This window comes from Ochotona curzoniae, unplaced genomic scaffold, assembly GCF_017591425.1.
Source record: "Ochotona curzoniae isolate NIBS_2020 unplaced genomic scaffold, NIBS_Ocur_1.0 scaffold_4701, whole genome shotgun sequence".
Taxonomy (NCBI): Eukaryota; Metazoa; Chordata; class Mammalia; order Lagomorpha; family Ochotonidae; genus Ochotona; species Ochotona curzoniae.
Window position 1 is genome coordinate 14,103,297 of NW_024467122.1, and position 25,101 is coordinate 14,128,397.

The following is a 25,101-nucleotide window of genomic DNA, read 5'->3' on the forward strand; positions in this document are numbered from 1 at the left end:
CAGCCAGATTAGCCAATTAAGACATCGTGCCAGTCCCACACACCGTTTTTAATAGTACATATTTCCCATGAACACTTAAAAAAAGAGATTTATTTTTTAATTTTAAGTTTTTTTTTTTTTTTAGAAAGTCAGATTTACAGAAAGAAGACATAAGGAGAAAGATCTTCCATCTACTAGTTCACTCCCTTAGTGGCCGCAATGGCTGGAACTGAGCTGATCCAAAGCCAGTTTCTTCTGGGTTTCCCACATGGGTGCAGAGTCCCAAGGCTTTGGGCCATTCTCTTCTGATTGTCCAGGCCACAAGCAGGAAGCTGGATGGGAAGTGGATCAGCCAGGATTCAAAACAGCACCAATATGGGATCCCAGTAGATGCAAAGCAAATATTTCGCCACTAGCCTATTGTGCTGGACCCTCCACGAATGTTTTGAAGACCTTTCACAGGCACTGATTTTTAAATTTTTTTGCAGCAACATAAACTTATCTTTCAATTATATTTCCCCACAAATCACTTAAGTACTTCACATGTTACTGTAATTCTACTTACACCGATATCACCGTAAACTCACCACTGAATTAAGCTATTCTCCAATGTTTCCTTTCTTTCAATGACTTTATCCAGAATATCAGCAGTCGGCTGAAAAGCAGCAGCAACTGGTGGAAATGGAGGACCGTTATATTTTGTAGAAGTAACTTTAGAACTCCTGTTAAACTCAAGAATTGGTTCAGAGCATTCTGGAATTTCATCACATTTTTCCTCTTCCTAATAAAGATAAAAAAGAAAACAACTGCATTTGTCAACATTTACTGAGTAACAACTATTCTCAAGAATCTTAGCTATACGAATTAAACAACATTTTCTGAATTATTCAACAGCATTTCTAAGGTGGTACCACATTAATTATAACATATATATTACTCATAAATATCACCCTGAACAAATTCTAATTATACAATTATTTTATCTTTTTTAAATTTAACATTCATTTTATATAGTTATAAAAAACTAGAAAACTTAGTATTCCTGCTTAAAACATTATTAATATCTCCCTCTAGAAACATGTGAATTTATTACTGTTAAAATTGATTGCTTCCAAGTGTCACAGTTTTTACAGAAATAATAATTTATACTTAAACATGCTGTTATTTGTAAAAAATGACATTATGATCAAAAGGATTATGAAATTCAAAAACTTTTCCCTACAATAAATGCTATAATCTTTAAGACTACATAATGTCCCTATTCTGCATCTGTTATATCGAAGTAACACAAGTCACATTTACCAGTTGCCCAGTTCCAGCAATTACCAGCTATACGGCATCTCGAATATGCAGTCCCAAGCCCACTCCTCCATTTACACATTATTTTTGAAGCAAATCATATCACTTTATCTACAAATAATACATCTCTCAAAAATGTTCAATATCTTAAGTACTATAATCCAATTATATTTTCCAAACAACAAAATTAAGTTCACAGCTAGTAAGTGGCAGAGCTGGGACAGGAGCACTTGTCCTTGTCCAATCATCTGCTTCTTCCATAACTGTTTCTCTCACTTATATAATGAATAAGTAGATTTGCCAAATATTTTTGCTAAGCTTTACGAATACAAAGAATTCTTCAAAATTTCAAAAGACCCCCTCACATGAGAACCATCCTGACCATTATTATATTGCATACCTCTTCCTACACGGAAATAGGGCTTCATTAATTAATCAAACTGATCTTAGCTTTCAAAGTCACAGATGACCTTGCACTACTCCAGAAATCAAGAGAAATCAAGAAAAACAGACTGGAGGGAAGAACGCCAAAGCAGACAGAGGAAGGCAGGGGGAAACACAGGAGCTGGGTTCTAGGGAGAAACAGCACACAGTCACCAAGCCTCACGCAGACAGCTAACCAAAACAACTCTACAGTAAACGTATATATTCAACTCAAAAGGTAAATCAAGTTTCTCAAAGCGCTATGACATAATAATCTTACTAACAAATGATATCTGACCACTTAGAAAAATATTTGCAGAAAAATAATTTTTCATGGTTTCTAAGTTCGTTACCTGTATCACATCAATTACTTCTTCAAAGTTAGTTCCTGGAAACTTCACCTCTTCTTCGTCTACCTTCATTAATTCTGGAGTCTAAGAAAGCATTTTCAGAAACATTTTATTGTGCTTTTTAAAAATGTTATATGCAATTAATCCTAACCTAACTTCATTTAGAGGGAAAGCTTAGAACTACATGGATTGGGCCTGACACGATAGCGTAATGGTTAAGGTCCTCACCTTGAACATGTCGGGATCCCATATGGGCGCTGGTTCTAATCCCAGCAGCTCCACTTCCCATCTTGTTCCCTGCCTGTGGCCTGGGAAAGCAGTCGAGGACGGCCCAAAACCTTGGGACCCTAAGTTCCCACCACCTACATGGGGGATCCCAATGGAGTTCCAGGATCCTGGCTTTGCCCCAGCCCAGCCACAGCCACTGTGGCCATTTGAGGAGTGAACTAGTGAATGGAAGAAGTCTTGCAGTCTCTTTTCCTGTAACTCTGCCTTTCAAAATTAGATAACAATTATGATAAAAGGTTTTGCATGCGATAACTCAAGTTGAAATGACAGTCACAAGGGACTAGAAATGACATGTGTACTAAGATTCTGACACATACTTGCATCCAGGCTTGCGGCAGGGGAGACTGGTCCTCAGGACGAGGGGAGGGACTCAGCCCCACACTGCTGTTGGCGATGCTGTCGATATCCACACTGGGCAACACCTAGGACGGAACACAACATCACATGCTGTCTGACACTCTGGAAGGACCAGCAGGAAGACACCAAGCATGCCACTCAAGGTCTGACTGTGGAGCCGCTGGGGAAGAAGCTCAGATTCCGAAAGCATATTATACAGAATATGGAGAGGGAAGAACATGCAAAGCCCTTCAATTTCGAGTTAATTTCATCTGTCATTTTACCATCTATACATGGGTAAATTTAGCAGTTTTCATTCTTGATTTTTTTTCAAGAATTTATTAGGTCAAAACACCTAATTATGCCTCCATTTAGCCTTTTTATTTTTATGTAACTACATAATGACTCAACTACTATAAAGGCCTTCACAAATTATGTACTTTGGTAAACATTTAGAATATTTCCAAATTTTCCACTCTTATATATGTCTATCACCATACAAAACAAAACAACTTTTTATATATATAGGGTTTCCTTCTCAAATTGTGAATGAGTTCATTACGCTAGGTATCAGATGAATTTCCTGGATAGGACATGAAATTTAAGATTTTTATTAACAACTGTTGAAACACAACCCCAAAAAACCTTTATTTAAACATCAAAAACAGAACAATACTAAGTTTTATGCAATTCGCATTAAAATTGGATAAAATTACTCAGTAAAAAAGGTTCAAAGCGGAAGTACAGTTATCTTAATTGATATTATCTTGCTTACTAGCAAAATTACTTTATTCAATTTGCTTCCTGACAAATTCTTCTTCTGATAAATTTCTTCTTTTATAGGCTTTTATTCATTTCCTTTGAAGATTTCTAGAGTTGGGTCTACACTGTTTCTTATTAACTTATAAAGACTTTTATATTTAAAAGTTAATTCAGAACAGGTTTTGACCTGGTTAGGCTGCCTAGTTTCAAGGCACAGCCCTGGCTCCTGGTCTCAGCCCCTTGCCAAGGCAGTCCCCCCAAGTCCAACCCCACCCCACCCCCAGAGGCAGTCAGCCAAGGCTCAGGCAATGGGGTGCCCACTGCCCACAGGGGAGACCCCGTCTCAGTTCCGGGTTACAGCCTGGGCCCACCCTGGCCTTTGCAGACATGTGAAGACTAAACCACGGGCAGCAGCGTTCTCTCTACGCCTCCCAAACTGAGGTAACAATTAAAACTTAATCTTTTTCACCATCTTCATTCCATTTACTCTCACTCACTGAATATTATTTCTTTCCTTTTTTTTCACTTTTTCAAATTATTTAATTTAAAGGCAGGGTTAGAGACAGGAGAGAGATCTTCCATTAGCTGATTCTCTCCTGCAATGGCCAGGCTTTGGCCAGGCCAACGTCAGGAGGCTGGACTCCCATTTGGCATGTGCACATGGTAGTAGGGGCCATCTTCTGACGAGCTCCTAGGCACATGAGCAGGGCGGGGCCAGAAGGGAGCACCTGGGACTCCACACCAGTGCTCCCCTGGATGCTGGCCTTTCAAATGCAGCTCAACAGCTGAGCCTCACTGCCCTCTGCTGTTCTCCTTTGAATTCAGGATTTTTTTTTAATATATATAAGTTTTATGCTGTATAAAATGAAATCTATTATTCTATCATATTTAATTTTTTTCTTTTCTTTTTAAAGATTTATTTTTATTATTTTTTCATTGGAAAGGCAGATATACAGAGAGGAAAGACAGAGAGGAAGATCTTCCATCCGATGATTCACTCCCCAAGTGAGCCGCAACGGGCCGATACTATGCCGATCCGAAGCCAGGAGCCTCTTCCGGGTCTCCCACGCGGGTGCAGGTTCCCAAAACTTTGGGCTGTCCTCGACTGCTTTCCCAGGCCACAGGCAGGGAGCTGGAGAGGAAGCGGGGCTGCCGGGATTAGAACCGGCGCCCATATGGGATCCCAGGCGTGCAAGGCGAGGACCTTTAACCACTTGCGCCACCGCGCCAGGCCCAAATTTTTTTCTTATATCTAGACTTAGATTCCGTTTTGATAAGAAAAATTCAATACAATTATTTTCTAATTTTTCTTCTCATGCTTTTGCCATTAGTCCAATTGGTACATTTGCTACATAGTGGGAATTGAGTCTAAAATTGACCTTTCTTCCCACATGACTTACATACACATTATTTCATTAAAAGAATCCTTTTTGCCGCTGATTTATGAAGTCTCAATCGACACTACTTTCTTTTTAAATCGCCATGGCTACCTCTGAAACATTGTATACCATATCAAAATCCCAAATTCTTTCACTTTTCTTAAGTCGTTTTTCTTTCATACATCAAAATGATAATAAAGTTCAAAAGTGTTTTAAAAGTCTCATTGCTTAAAATAAAAATTATATTTTAACTTGGGAGAACATGGGAATTTGAGTATTTAACGCTTTTTAGTATTAGTTCTTTCTATATTCAAGTCTTACACCAGAATGCTTCAAAAGTTTATGGAAACTTAACTTCATTTTTTATGTAGGTATAATGCCTGAAGTATTAATCACACATTGATTACACTATACTATCCAGTAATTCCCTTTAGAAAACATCAAGCTTACTTAAAAAGTGTCACTGGCCAGAAGAGCAGCTCAAATCACACAGACAAGAACAGAGCCATCAGACTAACATCCCAGTCTAAAATAAGTAGCTATGATGAAAGCCCAGTTTCCACAAAACAACATAATGCATACAGAGCATGAATGATAAGCCAAAGGAGGGGTTTTTCCCATTAAGATGTTCTGCTCCTGAGTCCTGCATACCTGCACAGCAAGATGGGGAGGATCCTTTCTTTCTGATTTCATTTCTACAACTGCTATGTTAGGTTTCTTTACTGCGGCTTCTTTTCTTTGAGATGATGGGGGAATAGATGTAACCACAGTGACAGGGTGTGGCTTGTTTACAATTACTCCAGCAGGTGGAACGGAATCACTATTACTTTGCGTTTGTCCTAAGAAGTTTACAAAAGAAAATGAGTCAGCTATGTCAGAAATAAAAGGAAAGTCTAACACCTTACCTGGATCTTTGTGCATTTTTCTCTCGAGGAAGGAAAGCACCAATCTGGCAACCACCTATCATCCCACCAGCATCTGTCAGCACTCACTAGACCATCCTTTCAGCAGCAACAGCAACACTTATTAGGAACTTCAGCACCCTAGTTCCCTTGACAATGAAGGCTCTGAGGTACTATTACCATACACCTTTTAAAACATGTACAGCCCAGCACGGTAGCCTAGTAGCTAAGTCCTCACCTTGTATACCCAGGATCCCATATGGGTACCAGTTCCTGTCCCTGCTGCTCCACTGCCCTTTCAGCTCCCTACTTGTGGCCTGGGAAAGCAGTCAAGGTCGGCCCAAAGCATTGGGGCCTGCACCGACATGGGAGACCCAGAACAAGCTCCCGGCTCCTGGCTTTAGATCAGCTCAGCTCTGGCCATTGCAGCCACTTGGTTGAGTGAACCAGTGGATGGCTCTCTTTGTAAACATACCTTTCCAATAAAAATAAGCAAATCTTTAAAAAATAATTTAAAAATATATCTAACGGGGATCTGGGAGCATGGTGGATGGCACCAGTGGGCGTATGTGGGGTCCTGGAGACTCACGCCCAGGAAAGAGGGGTGAGTCTAGGAAATTTCCCACATGCCTGGTCCAGGAACGGCTGGGGGGAGGGGAGAAGAGACCCCTAGGTCAGCATGATGGCATGGTGCAATGGTAGACTGGGCTTGGGAACTTTGAATGTGCTTGGATCTTGGTGGATGGAGAGGTAGGGTCCGGGAGCAGGGGACAATAGTGGGCAGGCAGAGCTCTAGGCCAGCACACCACCCCACCTGAAGACTAGGCTTCAGAAGGTTGGGTTGGGGAACCCGTGTGTTCCTGGGCACAGGGACTGCAGATTGCTCAGAGAAGTGGGTAAGAGGATGTGTAGGTGGGAGGACTGCTGGAGGAGTGTGTTGTAGGTGAGGAATGACTTCCACCAACAAGGTCACTGTACTTGCAGGTAAGAGAGGAGGCTGAAACCAAGTGGCCTGGAGAGGAGAAGCCAGAAGACTTATCTGGGTCAGACCAACATACCTTTCCATGTGGGAGAACTAAGCTTGGCTAGTTATCACCAAACACTGCCAACCACCACACACCAGCACACATTCAAGTTAGCATTAGGGGCCTACCTAACAGGGCTAGATCATAGTAGCCGCCAGTGGGAGCTGGAACAGGGGTAATGTTCTGCTGGGCCAAGGCAGTAACCAGTCCAGATCTGGGGATAGATTCTGTGTGAGATGTGTGAGTTCACCCCTGTGAAACTGCAATTACCCTCTGGTTTGCTCAAGAGCAGGTGATAGTGAAGGGCTGAGCTAGGCATGACTATGGAATCCTCTGACACTCACGGGTTCTGGGGTTGGGAACAGGCCGGGCTGGTCCAGGCTGCAGCTCCTACAGGTGCACCCAAGAATAGGGTGTGGGGAGAGCTGGGATGCAACATCTGCCAATTCATACAAACACCAAGACAGAGGGCACAGACTATGCCAGGTAAGGGCCTAGAACATGCTAGCACATATAAGTTCTGTGTCTGGGAGTGGGCCTGGTGGGAGAACTTGGGAAACTCCCCTGATGGGTCATAGCTCCCACTGGTGAGCATATGATTCATGTCTAGGTGTTGGTTAAGGCTGGACAAGGTAGCTCCACTTGTTGGCAACTGTACGGGTTGGTTTTGGCAGTGGGGGTAGGAGGTGCGGTAAACCTTAGGACACTGGCACACAGGACCCAGGATGGAGTGTGAGTCATGCTGGGCAAGGCTAACACTCCTACCAGTTTGCATGAGCCAGGAATGGGGCTGACTGGGCAGGGCTAGGCTGCAGTGTCCACCAGTGAGAGTTGGGAATGGGTACAGGCTGGGCCAGGACAGGCTGCAGCATCCCATGGTAAAGGCCAAGATGAGGGATGGGCTCTGTTGGGCTGTGTCAGAGCAACCATTGCCGCATTTAAGATCTGTAGTTAGAAACAGGCCTGGTTGAACAGGACTGGTTGGGGAGCTAAGAGACACTCCAGGTAGGCTGCGGTTTGTACTGGTGAATGCAAGAGCTGGAATGAGGGCAGTGATTTGGGCTGGACATGACTGCAGTGTCCCTGGGCATGGGTGTGGACTAGGTCTGGGTTGTGCCAGATCGGGCTAGATTCCAGCACCCACTGGTGCTCATGAGAGCCACGGTGGGTGTAGGATAGGCTGGGCTAAGTCTCAATACCTGCTGAACCACATGAGAACTGGTATGGACCAGGTTAACTGGTCTGTAGCACCCAAGAGTAAGAACCAGAATGGATGTGGGCTGGTCAGGAAAGACTGGTCGTGCCAGAACAGGAGGTGGAGCAAGTAGGGCTGGGACAAGGACCTACTGATGTGTACAAGATCTGCCAATGGGAAAAAACCTGATAGAGGAGCTTGGGGAACTGCAGGTGAATCTAAGAACCAAAGCTGCGAGCAGTCCAGACTAGGCCAGGTTATAGTACCCGCTGGCATACTTGTTGGTCAGGTCTAGGGGCAAGCCAGGCTGGGTCAGTTCATAGCACCCACTGGGAGATCTGAGAACCAAGGACAAGATGTAGGATAGTCTGGGTTGGGCTGAAACACCAGCCAGTTCACATTACAGTCAGGACTGGGGAAAGCTGGGCTGGGTAGGCTGCAACACCCACCAGCATGAGCAGGAACTGGGGGTAGACCAGGCTGGGCCAGGATACAGCCCCCACCAGCAAATGCTGAGGTGAGGAAGCCATGCCAGAGTAGCCCACAGCTCCCACCAACATGCATAAGACCAGGGGCGGGGGAACAGAGGAGAGGTGCCCAACTTGGTAGCGGACCACAAGGACTCCCCCTGCTGGACCACTGCTCCCACTGGAGAGCGTGAGAACTAGGATCAGAGGCACACCAGGCTAGGTAGGGCTGTGATAGCTGTTGGCCTACATGTGAGCAAGTTTAGGGGGAGAGCCAAGGTGGGTTAACTGACTGTACACACTGGTACATGCATGAGCCAGAGTAGGTGTAAGCTGGTCAGGCTTTGCCGCAACACCAGAGCTGGGGGTGGACCTGGCTGGATAGTGGGGTCAGTTGGGATGAGCTAGGCTGCAGCATCCATTGATGTATACAAGAGCTGAATGGGATGTGGGACAGACTGGACCACTCTGCTGCACTTACCAGCAGATGCAGGAACCAAAGCTGGGGGCAGCATGAGGGGCATCATTTGGGGTTGCTCCAATTAGGCTACAGTTCCCACTGGTGTACATGAGGGCTGAGTGTGTGGTGGGCTGGGTTGGTCTGGGCCGCAGCATCGATTGGTTTGCATAAGAGATGGGGCTGGAGACAGAACTGACCCAGCAACTACAACCACCGGTGTGCACAGGTTGATGTGGGTGACAGACAGAGCCAGACCCCGTATTAGCAAGCACACACAAGAGTCAGGTCTGGGACCATCTCACATGAGGTTTCTTCAGGGATCTCCCCAACCAAACCACTGAACTCAGAACTCCAGCCATGCTGAGAATCACAGGATCTGTGTCTGACCACGGAGTGCAAGTGTCAGAACTGGGCCTCCTCAGTGACTCAGCTGGAGCAGCGGACAGATGCCCAGGTGCACATGGAGGATATGGCAGTCCACTGGGGCCTGCAGAGGACATCTAGTATCATAGCAGAGCATGGAAGTCAGAACAAATTGGTCAACTACCCAGTCAAGTCTTGACAGTAAATATTCTGGGTGAATGGTGACTCTAAGATGGACTATGTCAGCCAATGGACCTTGGAAGGATTTCCTCATCGTTGGAGGAACTAAATCAACAGCATTTCAGAACTATCCAAACCACTTGGGCAGAACCCTTGGAGCATGCTCCACACTGGGGACCCTGGGATGACATCAGGTGGCCATCCCCCATTCTCAGGTACTAATGCAGTTAGGATGCTGGATGTGTCTTCTCCCCTTCTGTCCCCTTCTCCCACATACAGGAAGAAGAAAAAGAAACGTGGGGATCCGGCGTCATGGCCTAGCGGCTAAAGTCCTCACCTTGAATGCACTGGGATCCCATATGGGCACTGGTTCTAATCCTGGCCGCCACACTTCCCATCCAGCTCCCTGCTTGTGGCCTGGGAAAGCAGCTCAGGAAGACTGAGTATACTTAGTATGGTACCTGGCACATAGAAGGATTTTAAAAGTGCCAGCTATTTTATTATCAATTAATTTGAACACATATATGTATGATCCAGATGATGTGCCATTAACTTGTAGCATCAAAAATTAACAATTAAGTTAAAAAAATTCCTATTTAAATCATATATGAAAAAGAAGGAAGAATAAGAAGAATCACAATAACACTAAAGAGGACAGCTGATGTGAGACAAACTTGTTCAATTTTTAACACGATGACTGAAGAGAGCTCAAGTAAATCAATAATTGGCTTAGAACACGCAACCACACAAATTTTACTTATCATATCCTAATTCAAAAGTACATAAAATACTTTAAATAATTCTTCTAAATCATACCAGTATTAACAAGCCGATCACACTTCTTGAATTCTTATGAATGTCCATGACATGTGTAAACATTTCTTTGGACTCCATTTCATGCACAGCAGTACCAGTAGAATTTTCCCTAGGAGTCACACACAACACGTACCCACTGTTTGAGATCTAGTTCTCACACAGCATAAGACACATCCTGAGGCCCTCTCCACAAATACACACAACACACATGGCAAATGGAGGGGACTGCTATGCCAGCACCATTTTTTATGTTTTGCTACTGCTCTGATAAAAATTTAAAATCCACCTCACCTGTTTTGTGGTTCTTACCTAAAAGAATTGCCATGGGAATGAGATGACCTTCCAGGGCACCTGAAAAAGTAGGCATTTCTCTGCTCGGGCTGAACACATACTGCTGCTCCAGCTGAGGCAGTGTGGCAAGGGAACGCTGCACCTTGGCATCCGTCTTCGCAGGTTTCGTTGCATAGAAGTCAGTCTGCGTTCTTATTGACTTGACTTTAGTGCCTGTGGTCATCATCAATGCAGAAATTTACAAACGCTACCTGCTCACCCACCGCCGGCCAGCCCTATAAAGAACAGCAGCTGTTCTTCTTAAAGAGCTCCTTCCATAATAAAGTTACAACCCAAGTAAGACACAAACTAGAGCCTGGCCAATTTTGTCTCAAAGCCCAGAGAGTAAGTGTCTCAGTCTTGTAGGTCACGTGGTCTCAGCTCCAATGACTCGGGTCCATTGCAGTCCACTGAGCACAGCCAGGGACAATATATAAATGAAGGACCAAAATACAACTTCAGTTACAGGAATAGGCAGCTGATATGTACGCCAAAGTGTGCCAGCCTCTGAATAGAATCACAACCGATGTGCAACCACATAACAAAATAGACACAGTCACTAGAACAAAAGAGTTGACAAGGCTTCTGAGAACACCTAGACAGAACTGCTGAATTCATGAACTTACGCCTCCATGGGAATAGTTTTGGAACTGGAATTTTATTCTTTATTCTGTCATTGCACTTTACTCAGAACTTAATTCTGAAGAGCCGATGTCTATTCTTCGAAGTAGTATATACTATTATTCTATATCAATTTAAACCAGTCTCTATCCACTTTTAATTCTATTCCTAATAAGTAGATTTATATGGATAATACATTCTAAATTTTTAGAAAATTAAAATCGGAGTTATGTGTGTCTTTGCAGAAAGAGGACAGATTTCTATGGAATCCACTAGTTTTCATACCCTGTCAAAGGATTTTATGGACTGCTAAAGTATAAGTTGAGAAATTTCAAACTAACCATTCAAGAGATTAATTTTTTTTAAGATTTTTTTTTAATTTTTATTGGAAAGGCAGATATACAGAGAGGAGAGACAGAGAGGAAGATCTTCCATCTGATGATTCACTCCCCAGGTGAGCACAATGGCCGATGCTATGCCGATCCAAAGCCAGGAGCCTCCTCCGGGTCTCCCACGCGGATGCAGGGTCCCAAAGCTTTGGGCCGTCCTCGACTGCTTTCCCGGGCCACAGGCAGGGAGCTGGATGGGAAGCGGGGCCGCCGGGATAAGAACCGGCATCCATATGGGATCCCAGGTGTGCAAGGCGAGCACCTTAACCACTGCGCCATCACGCCGGGCCCAAGAGACTATATTTTTAATTGAAATATAGCAAAGCACATTAGTGATAGATGTTAGATAAAACATGCATTCATATGTAAACATTCAATTTTTTTAAATTTGTTTTAGAGAGAAAAAGAAATACACACCTGCCGGAAATTATACTGTAAGCAGAGTAGCTGGACCTGGAACTGTACCCAGGCACTTCTGCTGGAACATGGGCATCTCAAGTAGTGACTTAAACATCTGTGACAAGCACCTGCCACTGAAGATGTGTTTAGATATGTATAAAAACAACCAAAAGCATTGCTTGTCTTAGCTCTCTAAGGCTCTTTGAAAGAAAAAAAGCAGGGGGCGGGGTGGGAGCAGCAAGATGACTCAGGGGCTACATCCTTGCCTTGCATGCTGGGATCCCATATGGGCGCCTGTTCTAATCCCGGCAGCTCCGCTTCCCTTCCAGCTCCCTGCCTGTGGCCCGAGAAAGCAGTCGAGGACGGCCCAAAGCTTTGGGACCCTGCACCCACATTGGAGACCTGAAAGAGGCTTCTGGCTTCGGATTGGCTCAGCTCCAGCCGTTGCGCTCACTTGGGGAGTGAATCATCAGATGGAAGATCTTCCTCTCTGTCTCTCCTCTCTGTATATCTGCCTTTCCAATAAAAATAAAATAAATCTTTTAAAAAAAAATAGTAAAGTAAGCAAGGGTGGGGAACATAAGACTGTGCCATACAATGCCAAAGAAATGACATGGTCTGATCCTGCAAAAACAGCCAGAGGCCAGAGAAGGAAACTCAAAATTCAATATATCTTTACCAAGCTAGTTTTTTAAAAAAAGACTTATTTTTATTGGAGTGGCAGAGTTATAGAGAGGAGAGACAGAGACAAGAACCAGCACCCATATTGGATGTCAACACTTGCAGCCAGAGGATTGATCAACTGAGTCATAGAGCTGGCCCCCAGTAGTGCTAATTTTTAAGTCGATAATTTTGTATGGCCTGTGAATGGTGTTATAAATATTCAAATTCAGGCTGGCACACAGTGGCACAGCACACTAATTCTCCGCCTGTAGCATCTGCATTCCATATGGGTGCTGGCTCTAGTCCTGCCTGCTTCACCTCCAATCCAGCTCCCTGCTAATGCCTGGGAAGGCAGGAACAGATGATCCAAGTACCTGGGCCACTACACCCAGTGTAGTGTATGGGATGAAACTCTGGGCTCTTGTTCTGCCCCAGAACAAGCCATTGTGGCCACCTGAGCAGTGAGCCAGTTGATGGAACACCTCTCTCCCTGTATTTTCCTCTTTCAATCTATAACTCTGACTTTCAAGTAAAAAATAAACAAATACCAAAATGATATTTGGCCGGCAAAAGGTTCCCAAACTTTGCTACAATAGGACATGACATTTACCTGGTCTCCCTGTTGTTAACAACATAATGGACCAAGGTCTTCAAAGAAATGATTATTCCCCCTGGAGACTAATTTAGATTATTCAGGATTCATTGTCTCATGGGAAATAATTTTATGCTGCTTTACCCGCAGATACCAATTCAAAATTCCAATTTATTCCTATCTTGTGACTTGATCTTTAAACTCTGCTCTACTGGGTGATGGATTGAGCCAGCTGACACACACAGGAACTGCGTCTGGGGGTACCTCAAGTGAGGTTTCTTGGGAGATCCCCCCACCACTGGACACCAGACTCAAAATTTCGACCACAGTGAAAATCACAAGATTGTGGTCTAACCTTGGAAAGTATATATCAGGCAGGGTCAGGCTTCCTAAATTGCTGATATCTGTGCAGTGGACAGCATGCCCAAATTCACATGGAGGACATGACAACCAGCTCATTGAGGCCTGGAGAGGACATCAAATACCATGTCAGAGGATGAAGGGCAGAATAGATTGGACAACTCCCCCGGCCAACCTCTGACAGCAAGTACCTGAGCAAGTGGATACTCTACGGCGGACTATGTCAGCCAACAGATCTGGAAAGCATTTCCTCAACCTTGGAGCAATGAAACCAACAGTGTCTCAGAACTCCTGAACTACTTAAGCAATACCCTTGGAATGAACGTTCTTCTACATTGGTGATCTCAGCATACCATCAAGTGGCTGTCCCCCATCTTCTAGGTACTGATGTGGTTTGGCTGTTGGGAGTGGCCCCCTTTCCTTCTCTCCATCCCCACTCAGACAAAGGAGAAAAAACTTGGAGGCAGTTGTCTCATCCATGTTTCCCCAGACCTCAACCGTCCCCACCCGAATCAGTGGCCCACATGGACACAACATCCTTTTCAACTATGTAAATATCAAAAATAAGGTAATTTATATTAAAAAAAAATGTGGTCAATTAATTACCGCCCCAAGAAGATATCACTCTTTCAGCCCTAAGCACTGTATAATATGAACTGTTTTTCTAAGTAATAATAAAAAGTAAACAGAATTTTCATATGAAACTGATACCATAAAAATGAAGCTGAATACAAAAATGAAATTCCTCACCTTTAACTCGTTCTATGACTTTTGGTCGTTGTGGCCTGGATTTAGGAGATGGAGAATTAAACCTGAGATATGGTCCTTTCTTAAGAGTGCTGCGATGGCCCTGATAAACTGGTTTTCCATAAATCTGTAGCATATAATCTTCATCTTGTATCACTGTAGCTGCTTTCACAATCCCCTATACATATGAAGTTTATTCAATTACTATCAATTATTTCATTTTTCTAAAGTCTCCTGTTGCCAGGTTAAATACCAGAAAAATAATCTACCAGGTCAGAAAAAACCCTTTGCTCTACACAGTCTTTAAATTCTGGAGATAATCTTGAAACAATATATTATCAAAATTAAATATAAAAAACATCCAAGAACAAGGAAAATCTCTTGGTCCAGCCCTGCTAAAGCAGCGACGCAGAAGAACTCAGAATTTAATAAATCAACAGCAGGCTTCGTTTTAAGCTGGCAATACTGTAGTGTGTGTTCTTACAAACTTTCAACACTAAAAAGATAGTATTTAAAAACGTTTAACCAGGCCCAGCACGGTAGCCTAGCAGCTAAAGTCCGTGCTTGAATGGGCCAGAATCGCATTTGGGCACGAGTCCATGTCCCTGCTGCTCCGTTTCCCATTCCCTTGCTCGTGGCCTGGAAAAGCAGCAGGGGATGACCCAAAGCCTTGGCATCCTGCAGTCACATGGGAGACCCGGAACAAGCTCCTGGCTCCTGGCTATAGAATGGCTTAGCTCCAGCCATTGCAGTCATTTAGGGAGTGAATCATCGGACAGAAGATCTTTGTCTCTCCTTCTCTCTGTAAATCTGACTTCCCAATAAAAATAAATAAAATCTCAAAAAAAAAGTTAACCTATATCTTAAACTCACGTGAAATAAAAATGAACAAACCTGGTCTTTATATGACTTTACATATTCCTGGCCTTAAAATAATCAAAATGCCAACAAAAAGAGCATTTACTGAGCATCAGTTAAGTGCTAAGCACTACTTCAGATGCTTTACTAATCTGATCAATGTTCACAATTAAGAAAGTTAGCTTAATTAGAGCAATCCAAAAAATTCCCTCCGTGCCATCCGATAGCACGCCTTGTTTGCACTAGCAATTAGATATGCATTTATCACACTAAAAAATAATACTAAAAAAACCATGCATATTTTTCTATTACACACCTACACACACACACACACACACACTACTGGGTACCATGAACAAGAAAATACAGTTCTGGACTAGATGAGCTCTAGACAAACCTGCTGCAACTACAATTCTAGGTTTGTAAACATGACCTCTCAGAAGGAAGAAAAATGGATTGTGGGTAATGTCTTACATGTTACAGATCCAGAACTGTAAGTATCAGTAAGCACAGTTGACCTCTGTACAGTCCTCCAGAATGTTAAACATCTTTATGCTCACTTCATTTGTATCTTGAAGAAAATGATCAATTACAAGGTAACCTTCATGTCATAAACCAAGATCAGGATCTTACTTCTTTTCTCTCTTTTTTCTGTGAATTGGAGGCAGGGGCGCTCCTCACAGGCAGAGTTCTACACTGCTCCTCTACTTGTCTCTGAGGATGTCTTCTTGGAATCACAGCTTTGTTTGCAGTTTTGACTTGTGAGTTGATTTTCATATCTTTACTCATATTCTGAGCTTTCTTGTTCCTCTGAGTCTTCTGATCACATCTCTTTTGTTCACAATCTTTTCTTGCCAGTTCATCCTTAACACACATAAAATTTAAATTACTTAATAATTCATGAAAATAGTAATGCTGTCATATCACAGAGTATTATAATTGAGTCTTTGCTCTTTCATAAACACAGTTTAGCACTTTTAAATGTTTTAAAGAATACTAACTGGATATGAATAAAAGTTTTCTGGATGAAAGAGGAACAGGGTAAGGGTCACGCTTCTTGTAATAACAAACTTTTGTACTTTTTTTTCATGTTTAAATCATGTGAATAAGTGTCAAAAGCGGCTGATCTTCCCCTTGCAAGTGTTGCATCCCACATGGGTGCCGGTTTGTGTCCCAGCTGTTTCACCTCCCATCAGGCTTGCTGCTTGTGGACTGGGAAAGCAGCGGAGAACAGCTCAAGTCTTTGGGATCTTGCACCCACATGGGAGGCTCAGAAAAAGCTCCTGGTTCGCAGCTTCAGACTGGCTCAGCTCCAGCCATTACAGCCATTTGGGGACTTAAACAGCAAACAAAAAATCTTTGTCTGCTTCTCTCTGTAAATCTGCCTTTCCTATAAAAATAAATAACAACTTTGTAATAAAACTGTAGGGTAAACATTTATAAGTTAAGATTACATGCAGATGTGAAAACACAGGCTTCACATGGACTTGAGAATAACCGGGACACACTGCCAGCGATGGGCTGCGGAGGCCAGGTGAGTCTAATGACCCTGACATTGGCCTGCCTCCTGGGTCTTTCAGAGCAGCATTATAGACACACTCTAAAACAATCAAGTATGAAGAATTCTGTAACTGTCTTGATATCACTATAAGTAAGCATACAAGAACATCTTCAAGTTCAGGGTAAGAAAAAAAATACATTATATAAAAATAACAAGTTGGGCCCGGCGACGTGGCCTAGCAGCTAAAGTCCTCGCATTGAACACACCAGGATCCCATATGGGCGCCAGCTCTAATCCCGACAGCTCCACTTCCCATCCAGCTCCCTGCTTGTGGCCTGGGAAAGCAGTCGAGGATGGCCCAAAGCTTTGGGACCCTGCACCCGTGTGGGAGACCCGAAAGAAGTTCCTGGCTTCAGATTGGCATAGCATCGGCTGTTGCGCTCACTTGGGGAGTGAATCATCGGATGGAAGATCTTCCTCTCCGTCTCTCCTCTTCTCTGTATATCTGACTTTCCAATAAAATAAATAAATCTTTTAAAAAATAATAAAAATAAAAATAACAAGTTTCCTATTTAGTTGTGTTCTACCAAATATGTAACTTTTTTGATTAGAATTATTTATTTGTATTGGAAATTCAGATATACAGAGAGGAGGAGAGATAGAAAGATCTTCTGTCTGCTGGTTCACTCCCCAAATGGCCACAATTTTGGGAACTGAGCCAATATGAAGCCAGGACCCAGGAGCTTCTTCTGGGTCTCCCATACGAATGCAGGATCCCAAGGCTTTGGGCTGTCCTCTCCCACTTTCCCAGGCCACAAGGAGGAAGCTGGATGGGAAGTGGGGCTGCCGGGACACAAACTGTAGCCCTTATGGGATCCTGGCACATACAATGTGAGAACTTTAGCTACTAGGCTACCATGCCAAACCCCCAAATACGTAATTTTTAAGAACTTTAAATGGTTGAACCTTTGAATAACTTAACTCCCAGAATTCTGTGCTGCTGATGTTCAGAGACCCAACAGGTCCTCTCTCAATGTAGGAAGGAGGCTGTTCTTCCACCAGGGACTGACACCTGCAGACTCAGGAACCACGGAAATCCAGGAGGGCGCCCCCCCCCCCCCCGCCGACTCCCCCTGTAGATAATTATGGTTTGTGTTTTTACTTCGGTAAACCAATGTGTCTCAATATCCTGGGTTTTGTTTTGTTTTGTTTTGTTTTTTCTTAAAAATGAACTTCTTGGCTTTTTATTTTGAAAAATCTGACTTACACAGAAAGATCTCCTGTTTCTTCAAAGATGGCTGCAATGGCCAGAGATCAGCCAACTCAGGAGTCAAGAGGCAGGAGCCAGGAGCCAGGAGCCCTGTCTGGGTTTACCACTTGGGTGCAGGGTCTCAAATGTTTGGCCCTCTGCTATTTGTCTCAGATCACTCTCAGGGGCAGCCAGGACACAAATCAGTGTCCATACAGAATGCTACCATTAACAGCAGTGGCATGACCCACTATGCAAAGATGCTGGCCCCTGAAACCTGCTGTCTTAAAAAATCCTGTCCTCTACAATTGTTTTCTAATATTTTTATCCAACTTCCTTTCAAATTATTCACATATATTTTAGCTATTATTCAGTAATTTGCCAGATAATACCCATAGCATAATTTAATAGGTAAAGTTACTGAATGAATAAAAGCAAGCTCATCCTAATTAAATGTGACAGAGTGAAATTCAGATTATAAGTGGAGATCTACAACCATACCACCCTGGACACAACCACTCTGTGGAAGCTAAGCAAGGTCAGGCCTGGTTAGTACCTGGATGGGAGAATTATAAGTGGGGCCTGGGAGGGTGGTGCAGGATGCTAATCCTCCACCTGAAAGTGCTAGCATCCGAAACAGGTGCCAGTTCACCTCCACCCGCACCATGTGCGAGGCTGGGAAAAAGTTCCTGGCTCCCAGCTTTGGATCAGCCCAGCTCCAACGGTTGTAGCCATTTGAGGCATGAAACAACTCCCTATAAATATCTGCCTTTCAAACAAAAGTAAACAAACCTTAAAAAAATGAAATATAAGTAGATTTAAACATAAGAATATTTAGAGCACAAGGCTGATACTCCACAGCTGGAATCAATGCTAACAACCAAGAATTCACTTAATGTTCAGATTTTTCTTTCACTTACCTGAATTTCTGCAGAAATAGCCTTAATCCACTCATCTACTGTTTTCCTAATTCTAATCTTCTCTGACATCTCTCTACAAAACAAAGAAAGGAATTAAATTGTTATTTAACGCCCTGACAGCCAGGCCCGGACCAGCTTTAACTCTTACTTATTCGTGAATTACTGTGCAGCAATATGTTTCATCTGCAAAGGAAAAACCAGTGTCATTCATTTTCAGCAACTGTTAGACGGATAAATGCTTGAAAAGAACAATAGAAGATGCTTACCAAAAGGTGAAAAAAAAAACTAAAAATTTTCATCAGGAAAATTGGTATCACAATTTATAGAAATTCCAACTTTATAATAGGTTTCATATCTTCAAAAGCAATAATATAACAGCTTCTAAATATTGAAGCACACTAAACCAATTAAAATGATTGGTAAAAAAAAATTCTAGGGCCCGGCGCGGTGGCGCAAGTGGTTAAAGGTCCTCGCCTTACACGCCCGGGATCCCATATGGGCGCCGGTTCTAATCCCGGCAGCCCCGCTTCCCTTCCAGCTCCCTGCCTGTGGCCTGGGAAAGCAGTTGAGGACGGCCCAAAGCTTTGGGACCCTGCACCCGCGTGGGAGACCCGGAAGAGGCTCCTGGCTTCGGATCGGCATAGCATCGGCCCGTTGCACTCACTTGGGGAGTGAATCATCGGACGGAAGACCTTCCTCTCTGTCTCTCCTCTCTGTATATCCGCCTTTCCAATGAAAAAAATAATAAATCTTTAAAAAAAAAAAATTCTAAAGCACAAAATTTGGAGCCGCATAAATTCTAAAGCACAATTTGGGCGCCACCATCCTGCTTACCTATCCGTAGATAACGCATTGAGAAATGAGTACACAGCGACTCCATCCTTCGCACGAATAATAGCTTCCAAGTTTTCTTCAAGTACTTTTTTATTGTTTTGGACTCCTCTTAAAATCTTCTCAGCATCTTTCAAAATGGATCTTGGATTATCTGCTTGACACTTAGCTGAATTCTGTGGAAGATCAGCAAGCCTCAACATAACCTGACATTCCTTTGACTTAAAAAAAAAAAAAACAGCAAATAGTTATAAACTAAAGTTAACATTGATTACTTTAATCCAAATAAGAATTAATACTGTTATTAGTATCACTGAGGCCTCATTCTAGTTCAATAATATTCTAAGGATTCAGTTTCTCAAACTGAAGAGTAATAAGCCTGGTAGCCCTGCTTCCCATCCAGCTCCCTACTTGTGGCCTGGGAAAGCAGTGGAGGACAGCACAAAACCTTGGGACTCCGCACCCGCATGGGAGACCCAGAAGAGACTATGGGTTCCTGGCTTTGGATCTGCTCAGCTCTGGCCATTGTAGCCACTTGGAGAGTGAACCAGCAGATGGAAGATGTTTCTGTCTCTCCTTGTCTTGTAAATCTACCTTTCAAATCAAAATAAAGAAATCTTAAAAAACAAAAACAAACAAACAAAAAAAGACAAAGCTGAAACCAAGAAGGGCAGGTTTCTTCTTCAGAAAAACAAGGACAATTTACAAGTTAAGGTTTTTTTATGGCTTCTTTTCCAAAAATAGCTAGAAGCCAGAGGACCATGTGACCCCATCTACGCTGATGAGTATTAAACAGATCACTTGGTGAGGATTTCTGGGAAATTTTTTACTCAAGCATATTTTCACTGCTTTATCTTCATCCTTCCTCTTGATTTCTGTGTGTATAACTTCTTAAATCCTTCATAATTCTTTTAAAGCTTTATTTTATTTGAAAGCCAGAGTTCAGAGAGAGAGGATCAGACAGAGATAAGTTTTCCATTTTCTGGTTCACTCCCCAAATGGCTACAATGGCTAAGGCAAGCGAGGTCCCAGCCAGGAGCTGGACTTTCTTCTCCACTCCAACATGGGTGCAGGCGCCCAAGCATTCAAACTAACCCATGCTGTTTTCCAGGTACTTTAGCAGGGAGCTGGATAGGAACAGGGGCTGCTGGGATTAGAACTGGTGCCCATATGGTATCCTGGCATGTTCAAGGCGAGGACTTCAGCCACAAGGCCAGCGTGGTTGGGCCCTACTTTAAACCATCAGTTTTTAACACCTCACCGGTATCATGCCATTTGTTTCTTTCTTCTTTTGGCTGAGATCATGAAGAATATTGTTAGACTTCTGCCCAGTTCCTTCAGCTGTTCCTTGCTCTTCGTGCGAAGGAAATCTTTGAAAAGAATGAGTTCCAATGCTATAAAAGATTAAGAAAAAAGTGCAGCAAATATTTGATTACATAAAATTTTGCACCATTCTTATTTGCAAGGCAGTTATATACTACCATTAATCAGTTATGCAATGAGCTTATTAGGCAGAAAATTACAAGACAAAATTAAAATGACCAGGAATGTTTAGGCCCAGCAGGAAAAGAGGAAACAAAAAGTTTGCCTTGTACATGCTAACATTCAGACTTACCTCCAGATCAGTGAAACAAATCCACTCTGCTATACAATAGTGAGAGTAAAGATCCAGCTTTCTAGAATATCTGATAAATGCTGGAATCCCTTACAGGTGCTGGTTGAAGTCTCAGCTACTCCAATTCCACTCCAACTCCCTACTAATCCCTACTAGTGCCTGGGGACGAAAGCAGCAGAAGATAGCCCTGCTTGGGCCCTTGTATATACCTGGGAGCCCAGAAGAAGCTTCTGGCCCTAGCCCTGGCCCCAGTCTCCTGGTCGCTGGTCCCTGGCCTCTGGCTCCTAGCTTTGGCTTGGCCCAGCCTAGGCTGCCTCCATCAGTGTGGTAGACCTGGAAGAAGCTCCTGGCTCCTAACTGGCTCAGTCTCAGCCTTTGCAGCCACTTGGGGAGAGATCCACTGCATGGAAGATCTTTCTCTATGACACTCCTCCTTGGAATTCTGATTTTCCAATAATAAAAATAAATCTTATTTTAAAAGTGAGAAAAAGAAATAGAAAAAAAAGAAATTAAATAAAAAGAAAATGAATTTTTAAAAGTAGTTTAAATTTCTCAGGGTTAATGAAACTAACCCCTTTGCATCCAGTAGCTCAACAAACTCCAAATCAGATAGACTCATATCAACATCTGAGCACATCATGGTTGAATTGTCAAAAGCATAGACAACTGACCCACAGTCAGGTAAGGGATCTTTGATGACAGCTGGTTAAGTATAAGAGATCTTTGAGTCCAGCTGACAGTGTGAGACAATACATTCAGAGTGTTGAATGAATAAGAATGCTAACTAAAAGCTCTGTCTAGCAAAACTGTCCTTCCTTTAAAAGTTCAGTAGAGGGGCCCGTGTTGTGACGCAGCAGGTAAAGCTCCTGCCTACAACAGCAGCATGCAGCAACAGGTCTCATTCAAGTCCGACTGCTCCACTCTGATCCAGCTCCCTGCTACCAGCCTGGGAAAAGCAGCAGATGCCCAAGTGCCTGAGAGCCTGCCACCACCTGCGAAACCCACAGGCAGCTCCTGGATTAAACCTGGCCCAGCACTACTCCATCTGAACGAGTAGACAGATCTGCCTCTGTTTCTCTGCCTCTCTAACTCTTTAAAATAAAAAACACGTATTTTGTAGGAAAGTGAAAGATGCAGGCATGCATAATGGGAACATCACATCTGGAGGCAGCAACAGGAAGCCCATCTGCAAAGCACCGAGAGGCCTCAGCAAGGAGCAATCCTAGTCACACCTGCATCACAAACTTGAGTGTCTGCAAGTTTCCACTCAAGCTAGAAATGTGAAAGAGACAGGAATCTATTCTCAGAAAAACAAAACTGAGAGAACTCATTGGAGGCAGATGTACCATACAAGAAATTCTTAAGGGAGTCTTCCAAAGTGGAATAAGGGCATCAAACGTCAACTTAAATCTATACAAAGACATAAGTGGTACTGGTAAAAGGTAAGTATCTGGTAAGTATAAAAAACAAGATACATAAATTTGCTCGAATTCTTCTCCTGTTTGCTTTAAAAGAAAGCTGCATGAACTAATAACTCTCAAACATAGATACACCTAAATATATAAAGATTTATCTATGTGACAATAGTAGAAAGAAAGGGGGAGGGGAATGGAGCTATAGTGGAATAAGATTTTGAATGCTACTGAAATTGAATTGGTATTCATCTGAAGTAGGCTGTTTAAATAACACATTAACTGTAATCCCTAGGGCAGCCACTAAAAAATAACTGGAACATACACAGTAAAGGAATTACAATGATATGTACTAGAAAACATCTATTTTGAATGGAAGAAGACACTAATGGAAGATTAGTAAAATAAAATGGCCCACGCATACACAAAACACACAGAAAATGGCAAAATTGTATAATGTCTCCATGTGAAATTACCCAAAATGCCAGTCTTTCAGATTTTATTAAAGATAAAATATGATTACCATAACCAGATCTATCTGAGTTTTCAACAATGCTGTACTGTGGGGGCAGGTGCTGTTAGGCAGCATTTCAAGCCAGCCCAGAATGGAGGCCCAGGATCAAGTTCCACTTCTACCTCTGACCCAGCCCAGAATGGAGGCCCAGGATCAAGTCCCACCTCTGCCTCTGACCCAGCTTCTTCACCATGTGCCCCAGAGGCAGCGAATGTCCACCACACAGGGCGGTCAGGATGGAGTCCCTGTTCCTGGCTGTGATCTGTCCATCCCCAGCTACGGTGGGTATGTAAAAGTTAACCAGTACATAGAACTTTAAAAAGCTGTTCATTATGTAATATTTCAAACATACAGAAAAGTAGAGAAAATAAAATAATGAACCATCATATACCTAATATTTAACCAAGACAATTATCTCATGGCTGTCCTCCATTCTTCTGTATTCTTAATCTACTTTCCCGTACCCTGCACTGAATTATTCTGGAAGCAAATCCCGGATATTATTTTATCAGAATCTTGACAAATTTAGATACTTCATGACTAATACAGAAAAGGGGAAAAACACATTAGCATCATATAACAAATTTAAGGCAATTTTATTAAAAATCAGGGTTATAATTTATTAAAATTCCTAAACAAATTTTCAAAATCTGAACAAAGCTTCTTCAATTTAATTTTTACTCCAATTTTTTGTTTTTACCTGTTTGTCTTCTCAGGATTCCATTCCATTTTTGACTGAGTTAGTGAGGTTATATCTGATCCACTTTTCCTTGTCAAAGAATCGTTATTATTCAAAATTTGTTCCAACAGTCTTCCTTTATCTACAATAAAAAATTATAATATCAAATACCAATTCAGGTGAATTCATAGAGTATCCAACATAAATCTGACTTCTGGATTCAGTATTTTGATGATATTCTCAACTCACTCTGCAAATGCAATGATTTAAATGTGTTCCCCAAATGCTGAGTGTTAGAAACTCAGCCCTCAGAGCTGAATGTTTATGGTGTTAGAGAGAGATGGGCCCCTCGGGAGGGGACTGGGCCATGGAGGCTCTAGCTCACCGATGGGATAACCCACTCACGAATCAGTGGGTCACGGAAGGAGAGGCTTTGTTACCAACGTGAGTTCTCTGGCTAGCTTGCTCTGTGTCATTTCACGCCTTCCTCTCGCGTGACCCAGCTGGAAGACCCTCACCAGAAACCAAGCAGACACCAGCACCACGTTCTGGAACTTCCGGGGCCATGAGATGAGCACTTTTTCTTTGTGAACAATCCCAGTTTGGAGCCTTACGTCATAGTAACAGAAAACTCACTGAAACAATGTAAGCTATAAACATGCTCAGCAAATAAAACTAAATATTTACAGCTCATAAACACTATTTTGGTAACACTTTGAATTATAAAACCTGAATTTATCTTCATCATAGAAATGAGATTTTGAATGAGAGGTTCCATTATGACAAAATTCAGCAAACTGGGCTGCTTCTATAAATGAGTCAAAAGGAGTTTCATCCATCTCTTCACAACAACCGCTGGATCTTCCCTGTGTAGCTTGGTTTTTGGTGAGACAATAATTTTTTTGTGAGATTCATTTCTTTATTAAAGATGGCATTAATTTCTAAGTTCCTCAGAACTCTGAGCTCAGTGTGTCAAAGACAAACCTTAAACGCATTTCAATGATTTCAAGAATATAAACCTAAAGTTTTATTTTCACTTACTTTGACCAGAATAGCTACAGTTTAAGGTTTGCTCTGGCCACTCTGGTCATTTAGGAAGTGACCCAGTGGATGGAAGATCTCTGTCTCTCCCACTCTAATTCGCACTTTCAAATACATAAAATAAATATTAAAAAATATTAGCTTACCTTTAGTAAG

At 42.6% G+C, this 25,101-nt stretch overlaps 1 protein-coding gene across 1 annotated transcript in view; it reads right to left on the reverse strand.

Annotated features, from left to right (window-relative positions):
- The window catches only part of KIAA0586 (KIAA0586 ortholog), a 104,327-nt gene that overhangs the window by 59,351 nt on the left and 19,875 nt on the right, over positions 1 to 25,101 (reverse strand). Inside the window, exons 9-19 of the mRNA XM_040968630.1 lie at positions 23,926 to 24,046; positions 20,946 to 21,078; positions 19,688 to 19,905; positions 18,854 to 18,926; positions 15,817 to 16,047; positions 14,329 to 14,503; positions 10,534 to 10,728; positions 5,468 to 5,655; positions 2,657 to 2,761; positions 2,055 to 2,135; positions 567 to 760 (exon numbers count right to left, since the gene is read on the reverse strand). Coding sequence (XP_040824564.1) covers positions 567 to 760; positions 2,055 to 2,135; positions 2,657 to 2,761; positions 5,468 to 5,655; positions 10,534 to 10,728; positions 14,329 to 14,503; positions 15,817 to 16,047; positions 18,854 to 18,926; positions 19,688 to 19,905; positions 20,946 to 21,078; positions 23,926 to 24,046 — 1,714 coding nt within the window. The remainder of the gene's footprint in view (positions 1 to 566; positions 761 to 2,054; positions 2,136 to 2,656; positions 2,762 to 5,467; positions 5,656 to 10,533; positions 10,729 to 14,328; positions 14,504 to 15,816; positions 16,048 to 18,853; positions 18,927 to 19,687; positions 19,906 to 20,945; positions 21,079 to 23,925; positions 24,047 to 25,101) is intronic.